This window comes from Fusarium pseudograminearum, chromosome 1, assembly GCF_000303195.2.
Source record: "Fusarium pseudograminearum CS3096 chromosome 1, whole genome shotgun sequence".
Taxonomy (NCBI): domain Eukaryota; kingdom Fungi; phylum Ascomycota; class Sordariomycetes; order Hypocreales; family Nectriaceae; genus Fusarium; species Fusarium pseudograminearum.
This window is the reverse complement of record NC_031951.1, coordinates 11,599,409-11,624,629: the sequence shown is the minus strand read 5'-3', so window position 1 is coordinate 11,624,629 and position 25,221 is coordinate 11,599,409. Positions and strand designations below refer to the sequence as shown.

At 46.6% G+C, this 25,221-nt stretch overlaps 10 protein-coding genes across 10 annotated transcripts; 6 read left to right on the top strand and 4 right to left on the bottom strand.

Moving 5' to 3' along the window:
- Nucleotides 1-337: 337 nt before the first annotated feature.
- FPSE_05711 (uncharacterized protein) lies at nucleotides 338-932 on the bottom strand (the record flags this gene model as incomplete). The annotated part of the gene is made up of 2 exons (XM_009258829.1): nucleotides 338-592; nucleotides 636-932. 2 exons carry the CDS (start codon nucleotides 930-932, stop codon nucleotides 338-340), a joined length of 552 nt encoding a protein of 183 aa, XP_009257104.1.
- Nucleotides 933-2,057: 1,125 nt separating this feature from the next.
- On the top strand, nucleotides 2,058-4,159 carry FPSE_05710 (uncharacterized protein; the record flags this gene model as incomplete). The annotated part of the gene is made up of 7 exons (XM_009258828.1): nucleotides 2,058-2,118; nucleotides 2,211-2,546; nucleotides 2,611-2,748; nucleotides 2,806-3,141; nucleotides 3,197-3,317; nucleotides 3,710-3,787; nucleotides 3,913-4,159. 7 exons carry the CDS (start codon nucleotides 2,058-2,060, stop codon nucleotides 4,157-4,159), a joined length of 1,317 nt encoding a protein of 438 aa, XP_009257103.1.
- Nucleotides 4,160-5,074: 915 nt separating this feature from the next.
- Nucleotides 5,075-6,511, top strand: FPSE_05709 (uncharacterized protein; the record flags this gene model as incomplete). The annotated part of the gene is made up of 6 exons (XM_009258827.1): nucleotides 5,075-5,245; nucleotides 5,295-5,331; nucleotides 5,391-5,467; nucleotides 5,521-5,689; nucleotides 5,757-5,964; nucleotides 6,019-6,511. 6 exons carry the CDS (start codon nucleotides 5,075-5,077, stop codon nucleotides 6,509-6,511), a joined length of 1,155 nt encoding a protein of 384 aa, XP_009257102.1.
- A 278-nt stretch (nucleotides 6,512-6,789) lies between these two features.
- FPSE_05708 (uncharacterized protein) lies at nucleotides 6,790-7,897 on the bottom strand (the record flags this gene model as incomplete). Its single annotated transcript, XM_009258826.1, has 3 exons — nucleotides 6,790-6,873; nucleotides 7,166-7,552; nucleotides 7,619-7,897. 3 exons carry the CDS (start codon nucleotides 7,895-7,897, stop codon nucleotides 6,790-6,792), a joined length of 750 nt encoding a protein of 249 aa, XP_009257101.1.
- A 1,335-nt stretch (nucleotides 7,898-9,232) lies between these two features.
- FPSE_05707 (uncharacterized protein) lies at nucleotides 9,233-10,932 on the bottom strand (the record flags this gene model as incomplete). The annotated part of the gene is made up of 5 exons (XM_009258825.1): nucleotides 9,233-10,098; nucleotides 10,150-10,320; nucleotides 10,379-10,493; nucleotides 10,544-10,725; nucleotides 10,779-10,932. 5 exons carry the CDS (start codon nucleotides 10,930-10,932, stop codon nucleotides 9,233-9,235), a joined length of 1,488 nt encoding a protein of 495 aa, XP_009257100.1.
- A 554-nt stretch (nucleotides 10,933-11,486) lies between these two features.
- FPSE_05706 (uncharacterized protein) lies at nucleotides 11,487-12,527 on the top strand (the record flags this gene model as incomplete). The annotated part of the gene is made up of 1 exon (XM_009258824.1): nucleotides 11,487-12,527. One exon carries the CDS (start codon nucleotides 11,487-11,489, stop codon nucleotides 12,525-12,527), a length of 1,041 nt encoding a protein of 346 aa, XP_009257099.1.
- Nucleotides 12,528-14,764: 2,237 nt separating this feature from the next.
- Nucleotides 14,765-16,681, top strand: FPSE_05705 (uncharacterized protein; the record flags this gene model as incomplete). The annotated part of the gene is made up of 1 exon (XM_009258823.1): nucleotides 14,765-16,681. The coding sequence occupies one exon, from the start codon at nucleotides 14,765-14,767 to the stop codon at nucleotides 16,679-16,681; it is 1,917 nt and encodes a 638-aa protein (XP_009257098.1).
- Nucleotides 16,682-17,181: 500 nt separating this feature from the next.
- On the top strand, nucleotides 17,182-19,915 carry FPSE_05704 (uncharacterized protein; the record flags this gene model as incomplete). The annotated part of the gene is made up of 7 exons (XM_009258822.1): nucleotides 17,182-17,453; nucleotides 17,559-17,886; nucleotides 17,943-18,360; nucleotides 18,414-19,050; nucleotides 19,098-19,273; nucleotides 19,327-19,537; nucleotides 19,591-19,915. The coding sequence occupies 7 exons, from the start codon at nucleotides 17,182-17,184 to the stop codon at nucleotides 19,913-19,915; spliced, it is 2,367 nt and encodes a 788-aa protein (XP_009257097.1).
- Nucleotides 19,916-20,740: 825 nt separating this feature from the next.
- FPSE_05703 (uncharacterized protein) lies at nucleotides 20,741-23,334 on the top strand (the record flags this gene model as incomplete). The annotated part of the gene is made up of 2 exons (XM_009258821.1): nucleotides 20,741-20,886; nucleotides 20,937-23,334. The coding sequence occupies 2 exons, from the start codon at nucleotides 20,741-20,743 to the stop codon at nucleotides 23,332-23,334; spliced, it is 2,544 nt and encodes an 847-aa protein (XP_009257096.1).
- A 311-nt stretch (nucleotides 23,335-23,645) lies between these two features.
- FPSE_05702 (uncharacterized protein) lies at nucleotides 23,646-24,976 on the bottom strand (the record flags this gene model as incomplete). The annotated part of the gene is made up of 3 exons (XM_009258820.1): nucleotides 23,646-24,173; nucleotides 24,227-24,698; nucleotides 24,759-24,976. The coding sequence occupies 3 exons, from the start codon at nucleotides 24,974-24,976 to the stop codon at nucleotides 23,646-23,648; spliced, it is 1,218 nt and encodes a 405-aa protein (XP_009257095.1).
- Nucleotides 24,977-25,221: the final 245 nt, after the last annotated feature.

Here is a 25,221-nt window from a genome sequence, read left to right as displayed (position 1 = left end):
ATCGGCGCAATTCTTGTCTCCTTTCAAGATGTTGGAACAGTTCCGTCGGGATCCGTATTTCTTTCCGCCGTGCGGTCGCCGCGTTCCGAGGACCCCGAGATATTGACTGACGCTAATCCATTATCGAACACAGTCACTAATCTAGCATATTCGCGCTACTGTGCGACCAACTTCATGAGCACAAACACATTTGTGTCCGACTTGAACGGTAATTCGGTTTTGTCTGCTCCGTACTTTAATGAGCGAGCGCAAGTCTTTACTGAAGAGCATGCTACAGTTTTAGATGACGTAAGTAGCTTGGCCGCACGTCGCTAATGTAAATTCCTGCTGATGGCTCTCAATGACTTGGCCTCCTCGGAAGGAGTTGGCTTGAAGGGGCTCGGCTTGCTGTAAGTCCGATGCGAGGTTGAAAAGGGTTGTGGAGCTGTGTTATCGCCTGTCTGGCCAGACGATCATCACCAGAAATATAGTATGTGAACAGACACGAACTCCGTGTATCCATAGCGTACTGAAGTTGTTCGTAGAATGGACAATCCTCATAGCAGTCGTGCATGAAGTTTTGCAGTGTTCGTATACTTGTATCGTACAGAGCCTGAACATCTGTATCTTTCGGGCCGGTACTAATATCTGAGTACCTCGAAAGGATAATGGACCGTCTCAATATCAATTCCACGTAACGTCAGGCCAGAAGAGCCCGCCCAGATGCAAAGTCTCAAAAATCTGAAGGTTCTCCAATGGAAAGGCATATAGACTTCCTCTTCATCCTCGCCCTCATAGTAACCCAAACGCAAGTTCCCTTCTTGGCCCTGGAGGTTGTAAATGTCTTGCGGTCCAATCAAAGACTTTGTTGTGTCGGTCCGAATCCCCTTCCGGCGGAGGTACGGGATTAGCACCGGGGTGTCTTCATAGCTTTCCGAGTACGTAAACATCATTTTGGCGCCTGGACGTTCGGGACGTTTGAATCGAAAACGAATGAAGGCATTGGTATGAGTCTGAGCCTCCAGGTCTAGCAGTTTCAGCAGCCATTGTGAATAACGTAGGGTAAGACAAGGAAGCGGTAAGAGAGGTGTTGGTAGGGACATGCGAAAGACCCAATGCTCAATCACAGACTTATTTGTGCTCGTTATGAGATTTACCGAACGCCCTTAGAGTTAGTAATCGCCTCGGGATTATTTTGCAGTGATCACAATCTCCCCAGGCACTGCACGTCCCGGAAAGAGATGCACCGACGGTTCTTGATCAATCAGACGAAGAACGAAGCTAAGCGAGAGTGAAACGAGGCTGAACGAAGAACAGCCTAGCCCCACAGTATAAAGGAACGGACAAAGACGGGGCGTCTCAAGCCAATGTAGTCATTGTAGCTGTGGATCATTTAGCTTGTGCCATATGGTTATTTAAAAGTAGAGACCTTCCGACAATTGGAACTTTGCATGCCGATTCAAATGACAGACCTCATATCACTTGTTAAAATAGGCATCTCTCAGTACTTGAAGCTTCTCAGTTTAGTTAGCGTCGCAAATGCGGCTCCAAACTATGCTGTACCTGGGACTCTACCAGAAAGCGCGTTCCCACTGGACGCCTCACCAGTAGGAGTATCGTAAATTTCCCATGTTCAAGTAAACCGTGTCTGGGCTAAGTTCGTTTAGCAGGTTCGAATTTTTCATGTGGCCTTTATACGCGACTAACATCTCCTTAACCCTTCCTTGTCTAAGTCACTTCAACAAGCTCTATAATAAAAAGATACCTATTCGAATCGGAGGGACAACGCAGGATAGGGCAGCATACGAAGCTGACTTCAAAGGCTACGTCTCGTACAAGGTCGACGATCCACTAGATGCTCCGATGAGCCTGGCATATAGGCCAAAGTTCTTCGATTTAATCAGTTAGTTCATCTGATAATGTGCCGTGACCTTCAATACTGATTACACGTTGTTAGAGTCGTTTGGAGCTGAAACAATCTTGGGTAACCAATTATTGTACTGTTAGGCGCGTTTCTGATTCTCCCAGGACTTAATCGGGGTTTAAACAACAGAACCACCACGTTCGTCGCGGCTTCTATGGCGAAGTCCAAAGCAGCCAACAATATTTGGGCGATCGAACTCGGCAACGAGCCTGACCGTAAGTCCCTCGACGACCGAATGGGCAAGACTATTCCTGCTAATTTTCGTGTTCAGTATTTTATAAATACTAGCAGTACCCTGTTGCTCAAGCCCCGTGGAACGAGACACGGGAAGGGGCCAATGAAAATGAATGGGCACAGGTCTTTGCGAACCATTGGAAGAGCCCTCTTCCCATCCTTGCCGGCGGTGGATATGCAATTCCTTTCCAGATAGAACCCGGGTGGCCCAACTTACCTTATCTGGTCAACGAGGCTTATAACAAGACTGTCAGGGCAGCGACAAAGGTATACAATGGACATTTGTATGCTTTCTCAAACGCGTCAGTAAACGATCTGGATGTCGAGATGTCACATCAGAGAACAGCTGAGGACCTGAACCTTCTGCCCATCTCAACCGCCAGGTCTGTCGGCAGGCCATACATCATTGGTAAGTAGATAACCAACCTTGGGGGCTTTTATTATTCCTCATATGATTAACTTGCATATTTAAGGTGAGACGGGCTTCCATGGATTAGACTACGAAATGGACGCAACTTTCGGTTCTGCCATCCAAACCGTCGACAAGACCTTACGTGCTTTGTCTATTGGGACTCAGCGACTATTCTACCATCAGGGAACTATCAATCGAGGTAAATTCATAAAAGGGCATGAAACGTTCTCTGTGCACAAAATAACGTAACTCGAAGCTTTCTTTAACTGGTGGCGAAGCGATCAACTGAACGCTAATTTCTACGGCGCCTACTTCGGAGCTCTTGCTACAGCAGATGGCGATCACATCGTGGCAAGTGACAACGGCAGCGACCGATACGCGCAGTACATCATCTATCGAAAGGGCAAGCCGTCCAAGCTTATCTTTGTCAACACCGATTACTACTCGGGTATTGGCTCTCGCTCCACTACAAGCTTCACAGTCACTGGTCTCAAAAGCGGTGTTGTAAAAGCGCTTCGCATGACTGGCCCAAGCAGCGAGACTCTAGTTCCCCTCAAACAGACTAATCCGGATCTTGAGCCCAGTATTGCAGGTAAGCGCTCATGCTAAGCCACATTAACAGTTTACTAAATTTTTATCTACTTCAGGACAATACTTTTCTAACCAGAACTGTGATCTTAAAGGTGCTCAGAGGTTTGAGACTTTCAATGTTAAGAAGGGAAAGCTTGTTACAGATCTTAAAGCATCGGAAGCACTTATTGTCTACCTGTAGGGGAGGGCTAGCTAGCATACATCGCATCAGGCAAGATCTGGCTTAAAGTCTCAAGTTTACAGGCTGTCCCTGTATGGCAGACTGCACTTGTTGAGTTTTCCCCTTTATCTCCCCAGTAAATACATCTATTCTCCCTTGGAGTCCAATCGTCAACTAGGTGTGCAATAGTTTGCAAGTGGCCCATAGTTGCAGGCTGATGTCCCAATCGCTTGCTCAGTGCTAGAAAGTACTAAAAGAAGCCACTAGTACAGCAAGGACAGCATAAAGAAGTAGCTGAGTATAAGCCATATAAAATATGACCCCTACCACAGTCATTTCTCGTTTAATGAAGCTGGATCTAAGGTCGAAATGTCCTTTGGGAAATCTGTATAGAAGCTCGGCTGTACAGCTTGACTAACACTCCATTGCAGAAGAGATTTGAAAAGGCTCAGGAGGATATATTCCCAGCTGCTTATTGTGTTCTTCAGTGAGTCGCTTGAGTTTGGGGGCTTTGAAAGCTGCCAAGAGACTCAAGACATTCAACTTTTCAGATAGTTATTCTTTGCAAGGGGGGCTGCCGAAACTAGACTGATTTCCTACATAAATTATTAGGCATAGTACTGACACAATCTACAATTTTGCCTGGCTCAAATTTCAAGATGAAGGCAGAGACAATAAAGATGCAGATAATAAGAAGACTGACAACGACAAATTAACAGAGAAGAAAAAGGATGAGAAAAAGAAACATCACCAAGCGATTTTACACCTTGGCAATGTGATCTACAGAATCCACGACCATGCTTCATCGGGCCTTGAACCAATGACGAAGACGAGGCTTGGTACCGTCTACAGGAAGTGATATGGCTTGAAACAGAAACGAGGGCATATGGGGCCAATTATCGCGAGGATCCAAATATTGCTATGTCTCAAGTGACGACGTGTTGCATATGTGGCAGAAAATGTATAGCGTGGTCCTGTGATTGGAGTGAATCGACATGTCCGAGTTTAGAATAGTTTGAGCATCCACATCAGTAAGGTCTGGCACAGTTCGGAAATACCAGAAAGCCATTTATTAATGTAACGCCGCCGAACTGGTGCCCTCTAAAGTACAGTATCGTCCAAGCGCAAAAACACAATAAAGATCTCTGTAGATGAGACAGGGCTCCATACCAATCCCAGCCCTACTTCACCAGAGCTAATCTGAGGTACTGCTAGCAGAAGCTGTAGTCTGAAGTCTATTTGGGCGTCAAAGCGGCGAGTCAATATTGATCCGGTTCCCCGGCCTATCCCGTCACTTAGTCTACTCCTTATTAAAGCTCGTAAAACAGACCCTTGACACCTTGGTGTTGGAAAAAGTAATAATTGTCATCTCACTGGCAGAGGTTACGAGCCTCCCAGTCTCTTCAGCAGCCCACATCACCTTCTTCTAACGCAATTAAAGAAATCTCAAAAAATCGACTCTCCATGTCAGTTTGATAGCTTGCCCAGCTTATTACCCTGATCCCGGTTACTGACACACACTAGCCAAGACACTATGCCGAAAAGACGGGGCCTCCACGGGTGGCACCCGGCCTACTGCTTACGCTAATCCATGTTGTTGTTCATTAGAAATGTAACTCAGACGGCCAGGAATGGTATGCCTCTTGGCTCGCACATTCCAGATAAGACCGTTGAATGGACCTCTGCACAGGGGGTGACTTATTGTTTATATATCCTTGCGGGGAAACGTACAACTCATCCCTGTGCAGGCAGCGCATCCATAGCATCGGTCACAATGGACAGCGACACGTACCACTCTGATCGCAACCTCGCCAGTATCTTGATCGCCCCGCACGCCGCACTTAGTCTGCTTGCTACGATCTTTGTTTGCTTGCGACTATATGTATCGAAATATGTTACAAAAACCAGATGGTCAACTACGGAATACACTGCTATCGCTACACTGGTAGGCCTTCCATAGACAAGTCATATCATATTTTACCAACGGTTGCTAGGTAGCGAGCCATGCTCTTCTCATTGGTGAAGGCGTTGGTCAGTTTCCTATTGCACCCTTCGGTCTCGCATTAATTGGTCAGTACTAACCATTACAGCTGTGCACTTTGGCTATGGAGAAAACATCACCAAGGTCCTGGAAGAATATGACGGCGGTCTTACTAACTTTCTAAAGGTATGTCAAAGGACAGTCACAGTTACAGATTACATTCTCATTCTAAACAAGAGGCCGTTATTGCTGTCGAGGTTTCATATGGCTTCGCATGCCCTCTATCCAAAATGGTAGTTCTTGCTATGTACTATCGCGTCTTCTCGACATCACCGTTGATTCGTTATTCCACATTTATAATGACCTCTTTAATGGCCGGTTGGGGCATCGCCGTAATAATAGTCAGCAGTAAGCGACCTACCGCTTTCCCAAATCTCGGCGTAAAAGACATATATGCTAACTCGTGGCATCACAGTATTTACCTGTACTCCAGTTCGCGGCTACTGGGATCACCCAGTACCGAGCAAATGCATAGACTCAAACAAGTTCTACATTGGAATTACAATCCCGAATATTATCTTTGACTTAGTTACCGTCGCGTTTCCAATCCGTGAGGTTTGGCGGTTACAGATGGGTAGGGATAAGAAATGGGCCCTTACCTCTATATTCCTCATGGGTGGAAGGTAAGTTTCCATATTCGGCTCAAATGCTCACCTGTTAATACGTCTGTGGTCCAGTGTTGTGTTTGCCTCGATTGCGCGTCTCGTTCTGTATCTAATCTTGAAAACTTCGGAAAACATTACTCAAACCCTCCTCTACGGCAACCTGGCATCTTCAAGCGAGATCTGCCTCGCCATCATTGCAGCCTGCATGCCGCCGTGCTCACCGCTGTTGAAACGTATATTAACGAAAATAACTACCATCATAAGCGCCTCCAAGTCAAAACAAGATCAAGGATCGAACGTTACAGATGATAGGAACAGACTTGCTACCCTGGTTACTATTGGACAGAACCCCAGTCGCGGGAAGAACATCACAGCTATACACGGAGATGGCTCATTTGAGCGTCTTGACGATAGCGTGAGCTTACAAGGCTCGACCGACGGTTTATACGATAATGGCGCTGGTTGGGCAGATCATGAGCAAAGCAAATGGTCCAAGATACATGTGCGGCATGAAGTAGCGGTTGAGACTACCACTGCTCAAGATATCCCAATGCGAAATCTTTAACAGAAGGAGACTGGAATATAGTTCATCCTACTGTAGGCCATAGAGAATTGACAAATTACCAGCATGACAGTTACCATAACAACCTACACTTTCCGGGTTGTTTACAAGGCCATTGTAAGATACCTTGATAAGACACATTGATTTAAAGCAAAATATCATTTCGGAGTATATATGTATCTCTCCTTATTACAGTGCTTTCTTGTACTGCTCAAGTACCTCTAAGCTTAGACGGCTAACAAAAATGCTATCTCTCACAGGGCAGTGTGCTTATTTCCTCTTTAGCTTGATGTTGCTTTGCGCAGGCCGTCAATAAAGGCTTCAAAGGCTTTGGGATCACCCTGCTGCCAGTCACTGAGGTTCTCCTGAAGCGTTGCTATATCAGTAGCCATTGCATCGGTCATCTGAACAGCGACTGAGTCACCACGCTAATCAAAGATTCTGGACACAACTTCTCTCTTTGTCAGGGAAGGGTCCGCACGGAGACCCATTTTGGCATTCCGTTCCTGGACTTTTTCATATAAATCTTCGACTTCCAAATCGTTCCGTTCAGCAAGGTTTGTCGTCTCGCCTGCGGTCCAGCGTCCAGCAAGGCCGCCACAGAAGCCGCCAACCATCCCCCCCGGGACAGTTCCTATCGGACCGAGAAAAGCGGACCATCGCACCAAGTTGTGACCCTCCCCAGGCTCCGGCAGAGCCAACAATACCGAGGCCAGTGTTTTTCACGAAACGGGCCCAGTCTCCGGTGTTTACAAGTCCTACCACACCGAAAGCTGAGCTGACAACTACGCCCACCACGGCGCCGTTGCCAAAGACAGGGTGGTGAATCCTGGCTTGGATCCCTGCAACCGCACCACCATACATGCCGCTGATGCCCAGCTTGACAAAGTACTTCTGGAACTCACCATTAAACAGCGTTTTGATGTCAAACAAAGCGGTTGCTGCCATGTTAAGGATTGCTGCGTTGGCTGCATTTCGCAGCAATGCTGTTTTTGCAAGGTTGTGGGTCTGAATATCGGCCCTTGTCTTGGGAATGCCGACTTTCTGCGATGATTTAAGCACCGCCTCGTGATACTTTGTGGACTACCCCAGGATATCCATTTGAGAAACACCCTTCCATGCCTTGGTGCCATCTGGAAAGGTTTCGTGCAATTCGTAGACTCGTGGAGTGTCGTAGCGTTTTATTCTGTCATCTATGACGTGGTAGGTTGATAGTTTGAAATAGCCCCTGATGGCGAGTTGTCCAAGCTGAGCTTTCTGCTCCCCTTTCCATCCGTCAACTATTGCTTTGACATTCTTTGAACCCAAGGGTGGACTTGGCTGGTTGAGCATTGCAGCAACATTGAGTGCTTCGTTATTGGCGTACATTGCTACTTGTATCTGTTCCATTGTGAGCCTGGACATCAGCGCCATGCTTCTTCGACTTGAACGTTGTTCATAGTGGATTCTGGCCAGAATATACAGTTTATTTTGACTTATTCAATAGCATGGAGGAGATGAATGTGATATTGTATAACTGTCTGGCCCTTTCTGCCAGGACGCCCTCACAAGAAACGCCTGGAATGATGGATGCCCAAGACCTCGCAAGTCAATCACGCTCTTGTTGGGTATTCATGCAGGCTGACATGCAGTGGGCCTCCCGCATGATAGATATCAGCAGCAAGTGATAAGAGCTGGAGATATTTATAGCTATAGTAATAAGGCTCTGGCGTGAAGTGGCTTGGTGGCTGGCCAATCACTACAAGATTCTATATTTAACGCCCAATCCTTGTGTTCTAGTGCACGTGGATCAGAACCTTTGCAAGTGCTGTGTAAGTCAACCATTCACAAAGACTTCAGTTCTATTTTTTATCAAGAAGAGTCCCGGGTTAACAGCCTTAGTGCAAGCTCCAGGTATCGCATTCGTCTTCTTCATTCTAACATCCGTTCTGACTTGCTCTACAAGCAATATATCTCAGGGTATACGCACTAGACTCCATTGCCCAGTTTCGTCTGCTACTGTGTCGGCATGAACAATTAAGGCTATGGGAGGAATTCTTCTCCGTAGTCCAGCCTCGTGAAAGTGAGTATTTTCTGGTAATGATAACCTTGACAAAGTAAGCTTACATAAAGATTCAAGTGATGCTCTTCCTGGAGGTGGTCCTGTTCTATTGAATGCAATTTCTCGTAGCATCATTCACGAGCTCAATGTGGTAGGTACTGAAATTAAGCATTGTCGTCCTTGGTTCTTTTCTTTCACCCCTGTAGTTGGTTGTGCCACTGGCTTGCCGGGAGCTGGCAAACCGTCCGGCTTATTACATTCTCTATTGTTCTGGCTTTCACGCCGTTTGTCGACCTGAAACTTCATGACTCACACTTCAAAGGTACCTAAAAACCTCATATATGGTTCTTCCTGTCTGTAAGCTATCTTTTCACATCTGGCTTTCGCTTCCTTAACCTTTGTCTTCAACCTCCCCTGCGGCAATGTCCACGATATATGACGTTACCAATAACACTTCCCCGTTAGCATCGTCTCAGTTGCAACTATCCAGGGTACTTTCCCACCACCCGAGCGCTACGAATCGCAACTTTCACTGTCGGATACCGCAAGACTATAAATTCCGAGTTCATCGACACTATCATTGGCGAGTCCAAAGTTCAAGAAATCTACTGCAACGGCTCAAGGTTACAGCAAATACCAATCTCAAATGTTCTCTGATTTAAGCGGTCTGACTTGTAATCTACTTACAGAGTATAAACATACTCAGAACCACACTGCCACCTCTCTGTCAAAGCCCTAGTCTCACTTCCATTAAGTGTACCCTCGTTCTGAATATCATGTTCCCTTGCCTTTTCCAACTTTCTGTTCCTCCAAGCAAGGAAGAACCTCAATATAGTCGCCATAATAATACAAAGCCCGCTGAAGGCTACGTTTGCTACGTTTGCCTGCCAGTATCGTGGACCCTGGGTGGACGGGTAGAAGTATGAAGCATAGATGGAAGCAAGGTTAGACCCAGCGTTGACAACAGCATATGAAATGGCGCGCTTTGTCGAGGGTCGCGGCAGCGAAGATGACACCCAGGATAGAATACACCCGAAGGAACCATAAATTGACATCATCATGAATGTAGCGACATAACGCGCAGCAGTGTTGAGAGTGACAGCCGAGATGATGAAGCCGACACTGCAGAATACCTGCGGCCAAACAATATGGAGCCATCGTTCGTTGACACGATCACTATGCCAAGAATTAGTGATACCCAGAATAGCAGCAAAGACATATGGCGGCGCTGAGAGTAGAAGTGTGATGGTCGAGCTGTATCCAAGGGTCTTGACAATGGTGGGGAAGAAGTTGGTGAAAGCGGCGGCAGTGTTTAATCCAAGTTGCATAATCCAGATCATATAAAGTGCAGGGTCGGCAAAAGCCATCTTTGCACCTTGCCATGCTGACACATCCGCACGATCATCTTCCTTGTTTGCATCTTCCGCCATTCTTAGGATGGCGATCCGGCGTTCTTCATCACTGAGCCAGGGCGTTGTGGTAGGATAATCGGGGACGACAAAGTAGGTTACCACCGCGGCAGGATACGTTGCGCATCCCTCGATGATAACTGCAAGGTTATTAGTTTAGGGTTATCGATAAGATAGGGAAAGGGACGTACAAAGCCATCGCCAGTTGGCAAGTCCCGCTTTACCATCCATCCCAGCCATGATAGCACTTCCGAGAAGGCCACCGAAAGCGCCGGCCATTTGACCAGCAGCAAAGAGGACTGAGATACGGACTGCAAGTTCCTTCTTGGTGTACCATGAACTGAACAGAAACAGAGCACCGGCTTTCAGTTCAAATTAGTCATAGTGAATGAGCGTACGCGGTCAGTGGGTGAAGCTTACGGAAGAAAGGTGCCTCGACAAAGCCAAGGATGAACCTAAGGGCAATCATGCCTTCATAATTCTGAACAGCTCCAGTGCAAGCGCTAACGGTTGCCCAACAAACCATAACGGAAGGCTGAGGTGTTAGTCACGATCTTATAAGAACAGAACACCGCTAATACGTACCAAAAAGATAGACGGTCGCATCTTGTTTAAAATCATGTTGGTAGGTACTTGAGTGAGAATGTATCCAACAAAGAAGATACTGATGACAGTATTGTACTGTTCGTTGACGAGACCGATGTCCTCTTCAAAGTTGCCAAGCCGCGCTGTAGCGATATTGTTGCGATCGAGGTAGTTGAGAATATCTGCATGATGAAAACGTCAAGTAGGGCCAGATTGCGGCATCCCGTAAACTTACACAAAAGCATCATCAATGGCATCATCCGTTTGTCGATTCGTCTGACCAGAGCCTTCTCCTTGGTCGCACGGTCATGGATATCAGCTGAGACTCCATTCAGAGTCTCAAGCCGGACCTCCTCGCCAACATTCTTGATCATGTCTTCGCCAGCCATTTTGACTCAAATTATGTATTCCGAAAACAAAAATGGAGCCTGTCAGCTAGGAAAACGAGCAGGACTTTTAACGCTGTATTTATTGCAATCACGCTTCGCTGCATACAATTTACTAACAGCCAAGTTTGCCGATAACCCACCGTAAAACTGGAGACCTGGGGTAAAGAGTCTGGGGTAAACAAACCAGGAGGGGAAGAAACCCTGCAAACCCAGCCGTATGAATCATGTAGTTTCTCATCCTTGGCCAATCTAAACATATTCCGAGCCGTTTCCGACGGATCGACGATCTTGCGCCAGTAATATCTTCCTGTGAACAGCCGAGCCGAAGAGATGCAATCGAAGTCCATTAATCTCACATGTTAGCGATATCCGATCGGCATGATGAGGGGTTGACGGACAGTAGACCGATGATTTGCAGTCAAAGTTGTCGGTTTGTTGACCGACTGCATCTAGATGCATTCTAAAGATATTAAGGCCGGCATAAGACTGACTGTTGACGTTATAATAAACCCAGCTACTGCAACTTACCCCACGCCTTCTTTATCTCTCTCACGATGGCATCCAGCCAAAAGCCTACGATCCTCCATATCGGAGATCCAATCAAATACAACCATGAACTCTATCAGAAACTTGAAGAGAAATTCACTATTATCCGACCCTCCGCAGAAGAACGCGAGCGGGGTTTGTTTCTAGATGCCCTTCGACAGAAAAAATGGGGTGACTTTCAAGCCGTCATGCGGCCGTTTTGGATTACCGGTGGTGAAATGGGACGCTGGGATCGAGAGCTGATTCCCCTTTTGCCCAAGTCAGTCAAGGTGTATGCATCGGCTGGAGCTGGCTACGACTGGGCCGATGTTGATGTTATGGCCGAAGCAGGCATTCTATATTGCAATGGTGCGGCTGCATCTTCTGAGGCAGTTGCTGATATGGCACTTTATCATATAATCTCTGTCTTTAGGAACATGCAATGGTCGAACATGGCAGCTAGAGGAAGTGAGGAAGAGTTTAGAGATGCTCATGCCCATACTCAGCTCACAGCATATAACCCCCGTGGTCATATACTGGGGATGATTGGTTTGGGCAACATCGGGTATCAGATTGCCCTCAAGACTCACAAGGCACTGGGCATGCGCATCGCCTACCACGACCCTTTCCGAAAGTCACCAGAGCAAGAAGCCGCTATAGAGGCAACGCACTATGCAAACCTTGGAGACATGTTAGCAATCGCCGATTGTGTCGTCATTGCTGCTCCAGGCGCAGGGGGAAAGAAAATTCTAGGACAAGCCGAGATTGCCAAGATGAAGGAGGGATCCCGACTAGTCAATATCGCAAGGGGCAGCTTGGTGGATGAAGAGGCTGTCGCTGATGCCATGGACTCTGGACATTTGTTTGCGGTAGGGCTGGATGTTTTTGAAGATGAGCCAAGACCGAATCCGAGATTGCAAAAGATGAGGAATGCCACATTGACGTGTCATACGGCTGGTGGTGCGTTGGATACTTCGATTGGGTTTGAGAGGTTGGCTATGGAAAATGTTATAGCTGTCCTTGAGGGAAGGGAGCCTTTTACCCCAGTAAACAAGCAACTATTTAAGTAAAGAAAGATAGAGACTATTTCTATTTATTGCATAGACTTAGAAGTTTGTGTTTCCCGTAGTAGCTAGGTTTTCCATTACCTTTATATGAACACAGGGAATGTCAACTTTTGATGGACCTATTGATAAACTTAAATGTCGCTAGAATCCGAGGATCCTAGCCTGTTGTGTCGTTGTTTGCGGAGTACGTTTTGCGCGTTCTGGAGAATATTGTTGCAAGGGATTTATTCTTTTGGCCTCATGGTAGAATTATCCTTTTTATCCACCTTGTCTTTTGCCCGACATGAGTAATAACAAATGTACCATTTGTCCAAGTTGAATGCCATCGTTATGTAGAGTTGGTTCTCCATTCTTATGAACGATGGTTGTTTCAAGGGTGATCAGTCGAAGGACTAATCCCTGTCTTTTATGGCGGCGAAGAGTTCAAAGAACCTCGTCGTCAGCATGGATCACTACCCAACGGAGCTGTTACAACCACTTTCGCTGAATGTCGGTTTCCTTCGCTTCCGTAACGCTGCTTTGCCAAATGGCGAAGTTGGCTTCTGTCAAACTCCAAGTGATGGTTGCTATAGAGGGTCCATCTCAATGGCACGGAATAGATGAAAGCCATGCTGTCAATGCAGAACGTGAGGATAATGTTCAAGACAAGAGACAAGACTTCTCTCGCCATTATATCAAGTTCAACGTGTAAAGCAATCTTTTCCTTTTGTGTTGCAAGGACGTAGATACCAGACACGATACATGCGAGTTCGAGTAGACCTCCTATGATGACTCCAACAACGCACTAAAGACGAGTAGAGGTATTAGAGTTATATTTTGGTCAGTTGTGTTGTTTTGCTCTCTGTAGGTACTGGCAACCTCGTAATCATCTTCCCGTTGAGGCTTGTTGACGTCGGACTCTTGTGCTGGAGGGAAGATAAGCCCTACATATTCTGTTTCGAATTCCACAAGTATCTGGATTTCATCGATCTTTTTGTTCTTTTTTTTTCGATGTCCGGTGCTGAAGCTCATGTGTTTCGGTGCAGGTATCAGGACTATGGTCTACGTGTGTTGCGAATTGGTGTAAAGATCCATGTTGACCTGGCTCGTCCTCCCTAGATAGCAGTTGCTCGTTCTCTCGAGTCATAGTACTGTCAACGTCGGGTCTCATTAATTTCCAGCGCACCTTATCAACGTGAAGCCTAAATGGTGAGGCTGGAAGTTTTTCGTGTCGGGTTTTGGAGTATTGAGAAAGCAGCAGTAAATAAGCTCTAAGCCGAGTCTGGCAAAGCCCCGTTATAGCTAGAAGGATTTATTAATGCCTCCAATCACCTAACAGGGGCCAGGGAATATGACATTGTCTTATTGGACTAGATCCGAGCTTGGCCCACCCTGTATCTAATATCATATAGTGGCCAGACACCTTCAAAGTCAAGCACTCGCCCTCTTGAAAGATAATACCCGTAGACCAGATAGGAATCTAAGTTTCGTAACAGTTCCAGAGAGAATAACCTTGCGTGTTGTATTGGTATACTCGGACCACTTGCCAGTTAATCTCCCAGGCTTGGGATCTACCTTTGTGATAGCATAGGTGCCTCGGACTAAGCCAGTAAGACTAAGATACTCAAGGAAGCAGGCATGAGCAGCCTCTATGTATTCGTTGATAGGAAGAATAGGGTCCTTCAGACGAACGTTCGTGCTGATTAACTGAGTTCCAGAGGCATCCTGCTTTCTGAGTTTGGCAAAAACATGGATATCATCGTCGGTGTCGCATCGGCTTACGCATCGAGCAAAGGTATCTCCCTGGTAATAAGAGTTATAGATAATCGGGTTTGCAATAGCTCTGATCTGTGGCTGAATTATTGACGTATCTCCGGATATTGCGGCCGGTAATTGTGTGCCGCGTCGAGTCGCGGCACCATGTCCCGTTTTAGCTCGAACTTTCTTGGCAGTCAGCCAAGAACAAACTACATCATTTCCATACTACCAAGAGTGTCTAGACCAAGTACCTGAGTCTCCATAAAACAATTATGTTTTGCAGGAGCACGTAAGCTTGACCAGAATCAAGGCACAAAAGTCTTGGTGATGAGCTCAGAATATTAAAAAGTGCGAGAAGATATAAATATGCGCCAACTTTGGTCAAATGACGTCGTTTCCTTTCCAGCATTATATTCCAATGAGTTCTCCGCATTGATTTCATTTACCTTGTACCAGGTATCTCAATATTAATTGCACATTATCCTATTTGAAGTCGTTTAATAATGGTTTCTCCATATGTCTACGATTTATGTCAGGCAACTGAGACTGTAACATCTGAACTAGCAAAGGATCCGAGTCAATCACCAGGAGACATTGTCAAGAAGCTGTATGGCCACCACGAACATGCTTTGCATCACAACGCGTCAACCCAAAAGACCACGCCGCCACCCTCTCCTCCAAATGAAGCCATCGAAACGATCCAAAAAGCCCTTCATTGTGGACACTGGGGCTCTACAATACCCAGCCAACTCTTCCTGCAAGCATTTGCCGACGCTCTACAATGTCTCGATGAGGACCCAATAGCTGGAGTTGTCTCTCCTCCTCTGATGGGTTCTCACGGCACCATTCCCCTAACGGTGATTGCGCCGTTGGCAGATGTGATGAGACACACAGCAAACCTCATCGCGCGCGCTCAAAAAGAAGTTTTCCTTATCACTTGTTCGTGGGCTCCATCTGTAGCGCAAAGATTGATCAGGGGCGCATTGATCGAACTTTCAAAGCGCGCAGGTCAAAGAGGAGAGAGAGTCATTGTCAAGGTCATGTACGACAAGGCTAGTCCTGCAAACGCCATGAATCCGCATCAGAATATTAAACCCAAGTCTTACACGGCCAAGTCGGTCGATCTGCCGTCGCCAGAGGAGATACCTAACATCGACATGGAAGTAGTCAGTCTACATAGATTTGTCTTGGGAACATTACACGCAAAATTCTGCGTGGTCGACCGCAGAGTCGCAGCTGTCATGAGTAATAACACCGAGGACAATGACAACCTTGAAATGATGGTCCACGTTGAAGGGCCAATCGTCGACAGCATATATGACACGGCGTTGATTACTTGGCAAAACGGGCTCCATCCACAACTCCCTTTATGCAACTCTCCTCCTGCATCTGAAGGTGGTGTCACATCACCCGTTCAAACACCAGGTTACAGGAACTCCACTACTACTGAAGAGAGAACTGGAACTGTCACAGAAAGGAATGGAGAGGAAGTAACTCGAGAGCATACGCCAGAGGATCCCCATTTCGATGATGACATCACAGGTGAAGTCAAACGCATGCAGGCCAGCTACTCTGAGAAAGCGGGAGAAACACGTCTTCAGGCTGCTAATCGCAAACTCAACGTTGCCGCGCCCACTCCAATTGATCCTTCAGGTCCGGAGATCCAAGCTGGTGAAGAAATGACGCCATATATTCTCAGTAGCAACGACGCCAAGCCAGTACCTATGGCTCTTGTATCACGCCCTCCTTACGGTGCCATCGACTCGAAGAGCGCCCATGTTCCTCAGAATGAAGCGTGGTTATCTCTCATCCGAAATGCGCAACGCAACATATTTATCCAAACTCCCGATCTCAATGCTGGTCCCTTGATTCTTGCAATCATTGATGCAGTCAAGAGGGGCGTGGAAGTCACTTACTATGTATGTTTTGGATACAATGATCCTGGGGAAATGATTCCTGGGCAAGGTGGAACGAATGATCAGATTTCCCAAGCACTCGTCGCTTCACTTCCAGAAAACAGCAGTGAACGCGAACTGTTACATATATACAACTATGTGGGAAAAGACCAAGACCACCCTATCCACCAATCCTTCAAATCTCGGTCATGTCATATCAAATTGTTGATCGTGGACGAATGTGTTGGGATTCAGGGAAGTGGTAACCAGGATACACAGTCTTGGTTTCATAGTCAGGAAATCAATGTGATGGTCGATAGTGTGGAAATATGTCAGAAATGGAGAGAGGGTATTGACAGGAATCAGAACACAAAGAAGTTCGGCAAGGTTGCGAAGGATGGAATATGGAGGGATGATAGTGGGAAACCTGGCAAGGGATATATGGGTAATCCAGGAACTGTGATGGGGCTGGTCAAAGGCGCGATGGGAATGGTCCAAAAATGGAAAGGGCCAGGAGGGTTTTAGCAGTTCTCATTTGGTACAGAGTATTTGCTTTACAAATGGCAGTAAATCATTGAAATATATTATGTAACTCCCAGTGTGACTCGGCGGTGCTTTGCCAGGGTACTTTACCTCTAGCTAGACCCTAGTCGACCAGCTGTGTGATTGACGCTGCAGAACTGCCGCCTCGTCCACGTATCCCTGTAAGCCCATTATGCATGTTTCACCCACCCGCCCTGTTTCTACCATGTCTCTTCCATTTTAATGTCCTTTTGCGCTACGTGAATGGCCAGTTTAGGATTCTATTAATTTCTCATTGCAGTAACTTTAGCCGAGCTGAAGTGTGCCGACTTCCCGCGCTACGGTGTATATACCATGCGTGAAGAGAAAACTGAGCTAAGTAAACGAGCCTATCCACATTATATCACATCATAATCTTGACGATACTATCAATATATATTCTTGTCAAGATGCACACATGTTCCTGAATCATTATTCATACAGTTCTCTGGTTTCTGGCAGCCATGCGATTAATCGTCTGCTTACAAGTTGTTTCCCTTATATTTGATAGGGGAGTTTTAGCTCGTTCTACCTCCGATGGTCCAGCAGCACGGTACCATTCCCTGAACCGTTACAAAATCGAAACGTCACAATGTGATTGCAACAAGGAAGTTGGTGTCAAGGCCCCATGGAAAAATATTTTCCAGAGCCTGACAGATCAAGAGTATGCTGATGTTACTGCATATCTTCACAAGCAGGAGGAACTCAACTTGACTGCTATTGTGAACTCGACATCGTGAGTCTTGAACTTTCTACTTTCTCCATCCCACTGACTCTACGAAAACCTGTTGCTCTATTGTCTACCTTCGCACGTCAACAGGTCTCGGCTAACTTTATGAAGTTGGGACAATGTCATCGTGTCTATGGACCTGTTGCAGCCAAACAAGACTGATGCCTTGACATATCTCGAAGGTAATGGGCCAGCTCCAGCTCGGTATGCGCGGGCCACTCTGCAATTCAACTCTCAACTGCAACCATACATCCAAGAGTACATGGTTGGCCCATTACCTGTTCAGGAAGGATCCACTCGATACGAAGAGCTCAATTACATGTTCTCATCTGGACGTGGTCGCATTAACGTGTACAACGCTGATAGTGAGGCCATTGCTGAGTTCAACCTCGCTGTTGGAACGGAAATACAGAACATAACCAAGCAGCTTCTCAATGGCGTAAGTAACCGCTGTTTGAATTTATTTTCAATAACCCATGCTAACGGCGTCAACAGACTGCTACAGGTGCTAAAGACGACAGTCTTCTGATCGCAGGCAGTGATCCTCTGATCCACCACAACGACAGGGTCTATCAATGGAACGAGTTCTACTCTGCTCACACGGGTGAATTCTTTTCAGAGACAATCCTCCCTACCAGCCTACAGTTCAAAGTCGATATCACCGGTCGAGATCCTTCCAAATGGAAGGTTGTCGGTTGGTATTACGACGGCAGCTATTGGCCGACGACCGCTGAGTTTAAAGAGGGATCCAAGACACTCAAGAGGAAGCCAGGACCCAACGTTGATGGGCTTTGGACCTCCACTGACCAACAAGGTGACAAGCTACCGCTTGACCACCTGCAACCCCCTACTGCTGTTCAACCAGATGGTCCACGGTTTGGTGTGGATAGAGAGGAGAACTACGTTGAGTGGAGTAAGTGCGCATTGCAATGTTTTGTTATCACGCCTTGATTAACAACTATATAGTGGACTTTAGCTTTTTCATCTCAAACCACAAAGAGACTGGTCTGCAACTCCATGATGTCAGATATAGAGGCGAGCGTATCATCTATGAGCTTGGCCTCCAGGAAGCGATGGCTCATTACGCTTCCCAGGATCCGCTGCATGCCTCGTCAGCATATCTGGACACTTCATACGGCATTGGCACCAGCCAATGGAACCTTGTAGACGGCTTTGATTGTCCTTCTCACTCCACTTACCTCAACACATCTTTTTACATCAGTGAGGTGACCCACATCCACCCCAACAGCTTGTGTCTTTTCGAACATGATACTGGATATCCTATACAGCGACATTTGACAGGGACGCATGTTTCCGCGACCAAGAACATTGTATTTACTGTTCGTAGCGTCTCTACAGTTGGCAACTATGACTATTTGTTCGAGTATACCTTTCATTACGATGGGTCTATTAGCGTCACTGTTAGAGCGTCTGGCTATATTCAGGGAGCGTTTTGGTCCGGAGATGGCGATTATGGCTTTCATATTCATGACAACTTGTCAGGTTCTATGCATGACCATGTTATTAACTTCAAGCTCGATCTAGATATTAAAGGCAGGAAGAACAGTGTGTTAAAGACTGAGTTTGTGCCCATCTCAGAAGTGTACGTTGTTCTCCATCCACTATGCTACGATGTACTAACTTGATCAGATACCCCTGGTCTGAGGGACAATCAATCAATACTATGAAGGTCAACCGGTCGTACATAGCCAGTGAGGACGACGGCAAGATTACATGGGCTAGGAATGGAGCAGCTGCATATGCTGTTGTCAACAAGGATGCTCTGAATGATTTTGGAGAGGCACCTGGCTACGCGATTTCTCCAAGTAAGTATCCCCTACATGGATATAAACCTGGGCGACACTAACCGGTTTTGCAGACAGCGGCAGCACAGGGCACCTGACGGTGCAGTCATCCTCAGCTCTTGGACAGTCCGCAAACTGGGCCAATCACAACATTTTCGCCCTGCAGCACCATGACACCGAGCCGAAAAGCGCGTACGCTTTCAATAGTTATGATCCGCACCACCCAGCTGTAGACTTCAACACATTCTTCAATGGGGAGAGTCTCGATCAAGAAGACATCGTTTTGTAAGTAGCCCTTCCTGAGCATTACTATTACCCGAGACTAACAGTTATGTAAGATACTTCAACCTCGGCATGCACCACCTACCCAATACGGCTGATCTGCCCAACACTGTGACGACAAAAGCCGTTTCGTCGATGATGATTTCACCTCAGAATTACTTTTCAGGCGATATCTCACGACGGACCATGCATCAAGTGCGTGTATCCTACGATGAAAAGTCAAATGTCACTGGTGTCAAGATGTTTGGAACGAAGCAGCCTACTTGCGCGTTTGATATGGCCAAAACCGCACCCAAGTTAGATACCTTCGTTGGGGAGCTTGAGATTCCTAAATTTCCTTTCAACCCAAGTGGAAGTCTTCAGACAAACCCCGGTGGTTAAGTCATAATAGTGTCACGGCTCGAGATCAGACGAGCCTACCCGAGACCGAACAGTGGACCGGTATCACGTGGTGATACGTTATCAGCTAGACTAGATTTTTGACCCCCCTCCAGATAGATCGTGAACGTAGCTCTTCAAACTACGCCTTGCTAATAGAGCCTGACCTGCCTACAATGCCTATCTGTATCAGATCCCAGATCTCTCTCTCTTATGCCAATAACGTGTAGAAAATCAATAGAAAGACTCTACCAGACTAAACCCGAACTAGAATACCACTGAGTGAATTGCATTCCTTCAATATTTTGTTTGCCGTTAAGACATGTGGCTTAGAGCTTATGTCCCCCATGAGAACTGAGCATTCCATCGGCACCGCTGCCCTCATGTAGTGCCGTCATGGAAGACATGCAGAACTTATTAGCCCAAACTGTAATAAGAGAAGCCATTTCTCGCTGCAGCAAAGACATTGCCGAGCTAGCCGAGAACATGGTTCCTGGATCAGGTCGGATAATGCACCTGGTCTCGAATCTTTTTGCAAGCACCGGAACCGCACTAGACAGTCCACAGAAAATTCCACACATCATTGCTATCAACCAAGATGAAAAGAGGCGGATGGACTAGAACAAAATAAGTTTCGATGGTATCTCGAGATGAAAGTTAGATGTCAGCCTTGTTTTCTCAGATCTCTCTCTGGTATATTTACTCACATTGTGGCATTTTCTTCTTTTCTTCTTTTCTTCGATTATTTTACTTCATCGGCAAGACTTTCATTTATTTTCTTATTATTTAATCAACCGACAACAATCTTGTTCCCTAAGCTCCTCTGTCATGTCGCTTCGCTGCATGTTGGGCTTCTGGGCCCTAGCCTTCTTGGGCACAGTATCCAATGCAACTTTAGTAGGCAAACGGGCCATTCAGACACAGCCCATCGAGATTGTCATAGGATCGTCTACACAGTATGATACTCTAACAAGGTATGAGATGTATGGATTTATCATCTGCTTCTTCTAGCTAATGATTGTAGTACATTTCTCGTGCGAACTGATGCTACCTACACTGCCACTACCCCTGTTTATGGACATGGTGAAGCAAACACTACATACAACATTCCCCTCATGGACTCTCGAGGGCTATCATGTGGGACTGTCATGGTGGAAAGCCATGTAACTATATTATCGTCGACCGACCGTATAATCACTGTGCCTGAGACAACCACTCTGCCTACCGAAAATCCATGCGACATAGTAACCGTCATCGTCAGAATGCAAGGTTACAGGAAAGGCGATACAAACGCTCCTCTTTCCCAAGATCCGACCGTGGCTTTATCTCCTTCCGAGACTGAAATTTCTACCGTCCCAATCGACTATACCACCATCACAAGCACAGGCACAGACACCGGTACCTCCACCATCACCGAGGCCCCGTCAGGATCTGGCCCTGGTACGGTGATTGTTGTGGTACCGAGCCCATTGGTCCCATACGTGACCGTAACATCCTATGATCGTTCGATCACAGCTGCAGTCACGAGTACAACAGCTCCTAGAGGTCCTGGAGAAACTGGTACTGTTGTTATCTATGATCCATACGAATGGGTGACCACGACCTCTTATGACAATGCCGCTTCATCTGACTATACAACGACTATGTGGCCTTCTGCATCTGGTCATACAGGCACTGTAGTAGTCTTCAGACCGCAGCCATATACAACCATTACATCGTACGGGTCCGTCTCGACCGATACTACATACACCTCGCCTCCTCCTGCTCCTGGCCAGACAGGTGTTGTTTTAGTTGTAGTAAAGCAGCCATATACGACCGTTACCTCGTACGGAGGCGTTACGACTGAATCTACAACCACCATAGTTCCATCCACTCCGGGTCAAACTGGCACCGTGGTTGTCTTTGATCCTCAGTATTACATGACTATCACTAGATATGGAAGCGTCACGGCGGCCGCTACAACAACTGCAAGCGGTGATGGGTCCAGCCCAACTCTTACCGTCGTGGTTGATCTACCTCAACCTTACACTACAGTTACTAGCTATGGCACTTTCACTGCAGCTAGCACTAGAACATATCCGCCTTCTGCTGCAGGACAGACAGGCACTGTCGAGGTTGATCTACCTCAGTCCTACACAACAGTCACGACTTATGTTGATGGAATGACTGCTCCTCTTACCACAACGAACCAACCTGCTAAGGCTGGGGATCCGGCCACTGTTGTTATCAAGAGTCCTCAGGCATACACAACCGTGACGAGTTATGGTTCTTGGACCCAACCTACTACTACGACATTGTCCCCAACTGGTCCTGGAGGGTTGGGTACTGTTCTTGTGGAGAGGCCTCAGTCATACACAACAGTTACCAGTTATGGTACGTATACAACAGCTGTAACAAGCACCATGGCACCAGTATCTCCAGGTGGTGTTGCTACTGTTGTAGTAGGTTGGCCACAGCCATACACGACTGTAACTAGCTATGGCAGCTTTACAGCAGCATCAACCACTACAATGGCACCACCGTACCAAGGCGGTACAGGAACTGTTGTTGTAGACTTACCCCAGTCCTATACGACTACTACAACCTGGGGTTCCTTCTCGTCAAGTGGTACCACTACCATATCACCAACGTCTCCGGGTGGCGTTGCTACAGTGGTTATGCAAAAACCCCAACCATACACTACTGTAACTAGCTATACCAGCACTGTCTCAATCCAGAGCACATCCACTGGGACACCTGCTTCCGCCGGGCAGACTGCCACTGTAGTTGTCGTCGCTCCACCAGTTGGAACAAAGGCTGCAGATCAGACATGTGACAATGGTGGTCTGGAATACGCCATCTATACCAACTCGTACTACAACGCTGATCCGCCCAATTACTCTTCCCTCAACGTAACATATTTTAGCACAGCGGCACCGACTTACACTGGTATTACGAGTTCCATCGGCATTACAGAACCAGGCGGAGTCAAAGCAGGAAACTCAGGCCCTGCTCAGGCTATTTATCCTGGCTCACCAAGTCAGACATGGCAGTACAAGGCTGTGAACCATCGGGCATTCTTGTATGCGCCAATAAATGGTACTTACTCTGTTGTTGTCCCATACTCTGATGAGGTTACACTCGTTTGGTTTGGTAAGAAGGCTCTGTCAACATGGACACGTGCCAATGCAGATCTGGAGCAGAATTTTTCATCAGGGCCTTCCACCTCTAAGACCCTCAAGATGCAGCTGACAGCAGGCACTTACACGCCGTTCCGGGTTTTCTGGGCTAATGCTCAGGGAGACTATTCTATGATAGTTACTGTTACAGCTCCGGACGGTACTGTAATTGTTAATGGCTCTGGGTCATCAAGCAAATACTTTGTTAGATATGCTTGTGATTCTAGTACACCTGCTTATCCTGCATTTGGACGCGGTGGTTAATTATATCGCTCTCTTACTTTCTTTCTTTTGTTATATGCCAATATTACACCTCGGATCAATCCGCACAACTCGTCAGTTGCTCGTTTGCATTATCTGGAAAGTTTCTATTTGACTTCTTCTTTATGGCTCCAAGACATAGTGGAGGAGATAGCATTTAGGTTAGGGCAGCAGCCTAAACAGGAGATGCAAATAGCATGTTAACTCTTTTGTAATCTGCCTTATCACTGAACTTGTGGCTGATATGATCGCGGTAATGATGCACAAAGGCTCGCTCAAGTTCCCCATCTGGCCGAGACAGAAATTGGTATTATCTAAAAGCCTCTAGCTAGAGTTTCCTTGAAGCCTGTCACTTGCCAAATACCTCCCGCCCCAACAATCCACATTTCCTTTTCCACAAATGCCACATTAACAGCAATATAGTCGCCACCACCGACACGAATTGCTCCTATAGCCTCACCACTTCGCGGGTCAATCACATCCACTCCATTACCAGAACCCGCAAACACCCAACCGTTTTTAGAGACTTTAATTCCATCGTACACAAAGGCGATTGGAACGCTTAACAGTTTCTTGTTTGATGTAATAGCCCCAGGATAGGACACATCGAAGGATGTGAGTTTTCGGGGACCGAAAGAGTTGAGTTTGTGGGGAGCAGGTCCAGGCTGAGATGCTGCTGTGTTGGAGATGTAGATTGTACCTTTTTTGTCTTGTCCCTTGTGAAATGTGATGCCATTAGCTTGGCCGTTGGTGGTATGGAAAGGCCGGGGTCGAAGTGTGGTTTTGTTGACGAAATAGACAGTCGACAGCGTTGGGGGCGTATACTTGACAACCCCAGCTCCCTAAGCAACCGTTGTCAGTTTTTTTCTCTTTTCTAGTCACTAGATGAACTTACAAATCCATAGTGATCATCGGTTATCCAGAAGTTACCCTCGTCGTCGACATCCATGTCATTAAATCCCGAGAATGGTAATCCAAAGTAATTGTTAAGCAGAGTAGTCTTTTTCAACTCGGGAGTAATCTTGTTGAGAGAAGAAGTCTCGTTACTACTGCCATCAGTAATGACATAGTAGTCTCCGTCAAAGACCGCGCATCCATGAACATTGTGAATTGGAGGATCTGTTTTGATCTTACGCAGTTTGTGCGTCTCCGTGTTCAACAGATATTGCCAATCATGGAACCCGTTATCGCCTCCAGGCGGTCCCCACTCAATGAATAAGAGATCCTTGGTTACAGGATTGTAACATGGTGCTTCATGGGTTTGGAAGGGGAGCTGATGTACTTGACGTATCTTGGCATCTGGCCCAAGAAGATCGAAGAACTTTTCATCATAGGCCACAAAGTTTGTTGAATTGACGTAGTCCAGGCTATTGAGCACTCGCGGTTAGCTGGGTAACGCTTGAAGGGTCGATTGAACGACGACTTACTCTTTAGCGAGCGAAGGATCAGAAACCTCACTGTTGGTAAATGGAACAAAGACTGAGCGATTAAAATGGCCGGGTAGAACTGCTAGTGAAGGGTTTTTGTATGACAAAAACGCCCATTGAGCAGCTGCGTTTTTGTAGTCAGGTGGCAAAGGGCTCAGTATGCAAGTTCCTAACGGCAAAAAGCCTAACACATATTGTAGAGACAGAGCAAGACGCATATTGTAGACCTTTAGAGACTTGTGAATTGTAATGAGTAATTCTTCTGCTGTTTTTGCAGTAGACGGTTCTTAAATAAGTCTGGCTAGCTACAGGGGTCTATAGTTTATCTCGAATGTTAATTTTGACGCAGTACGTCTATTGGCTTATCCGTAGAAAAACGTTATATAGTAGGGATGAGTTAATTGCATGAAACAGAAATAAGCGAAACCGCGATTCCATCCTATCGGCGTATTTAAAATATTTT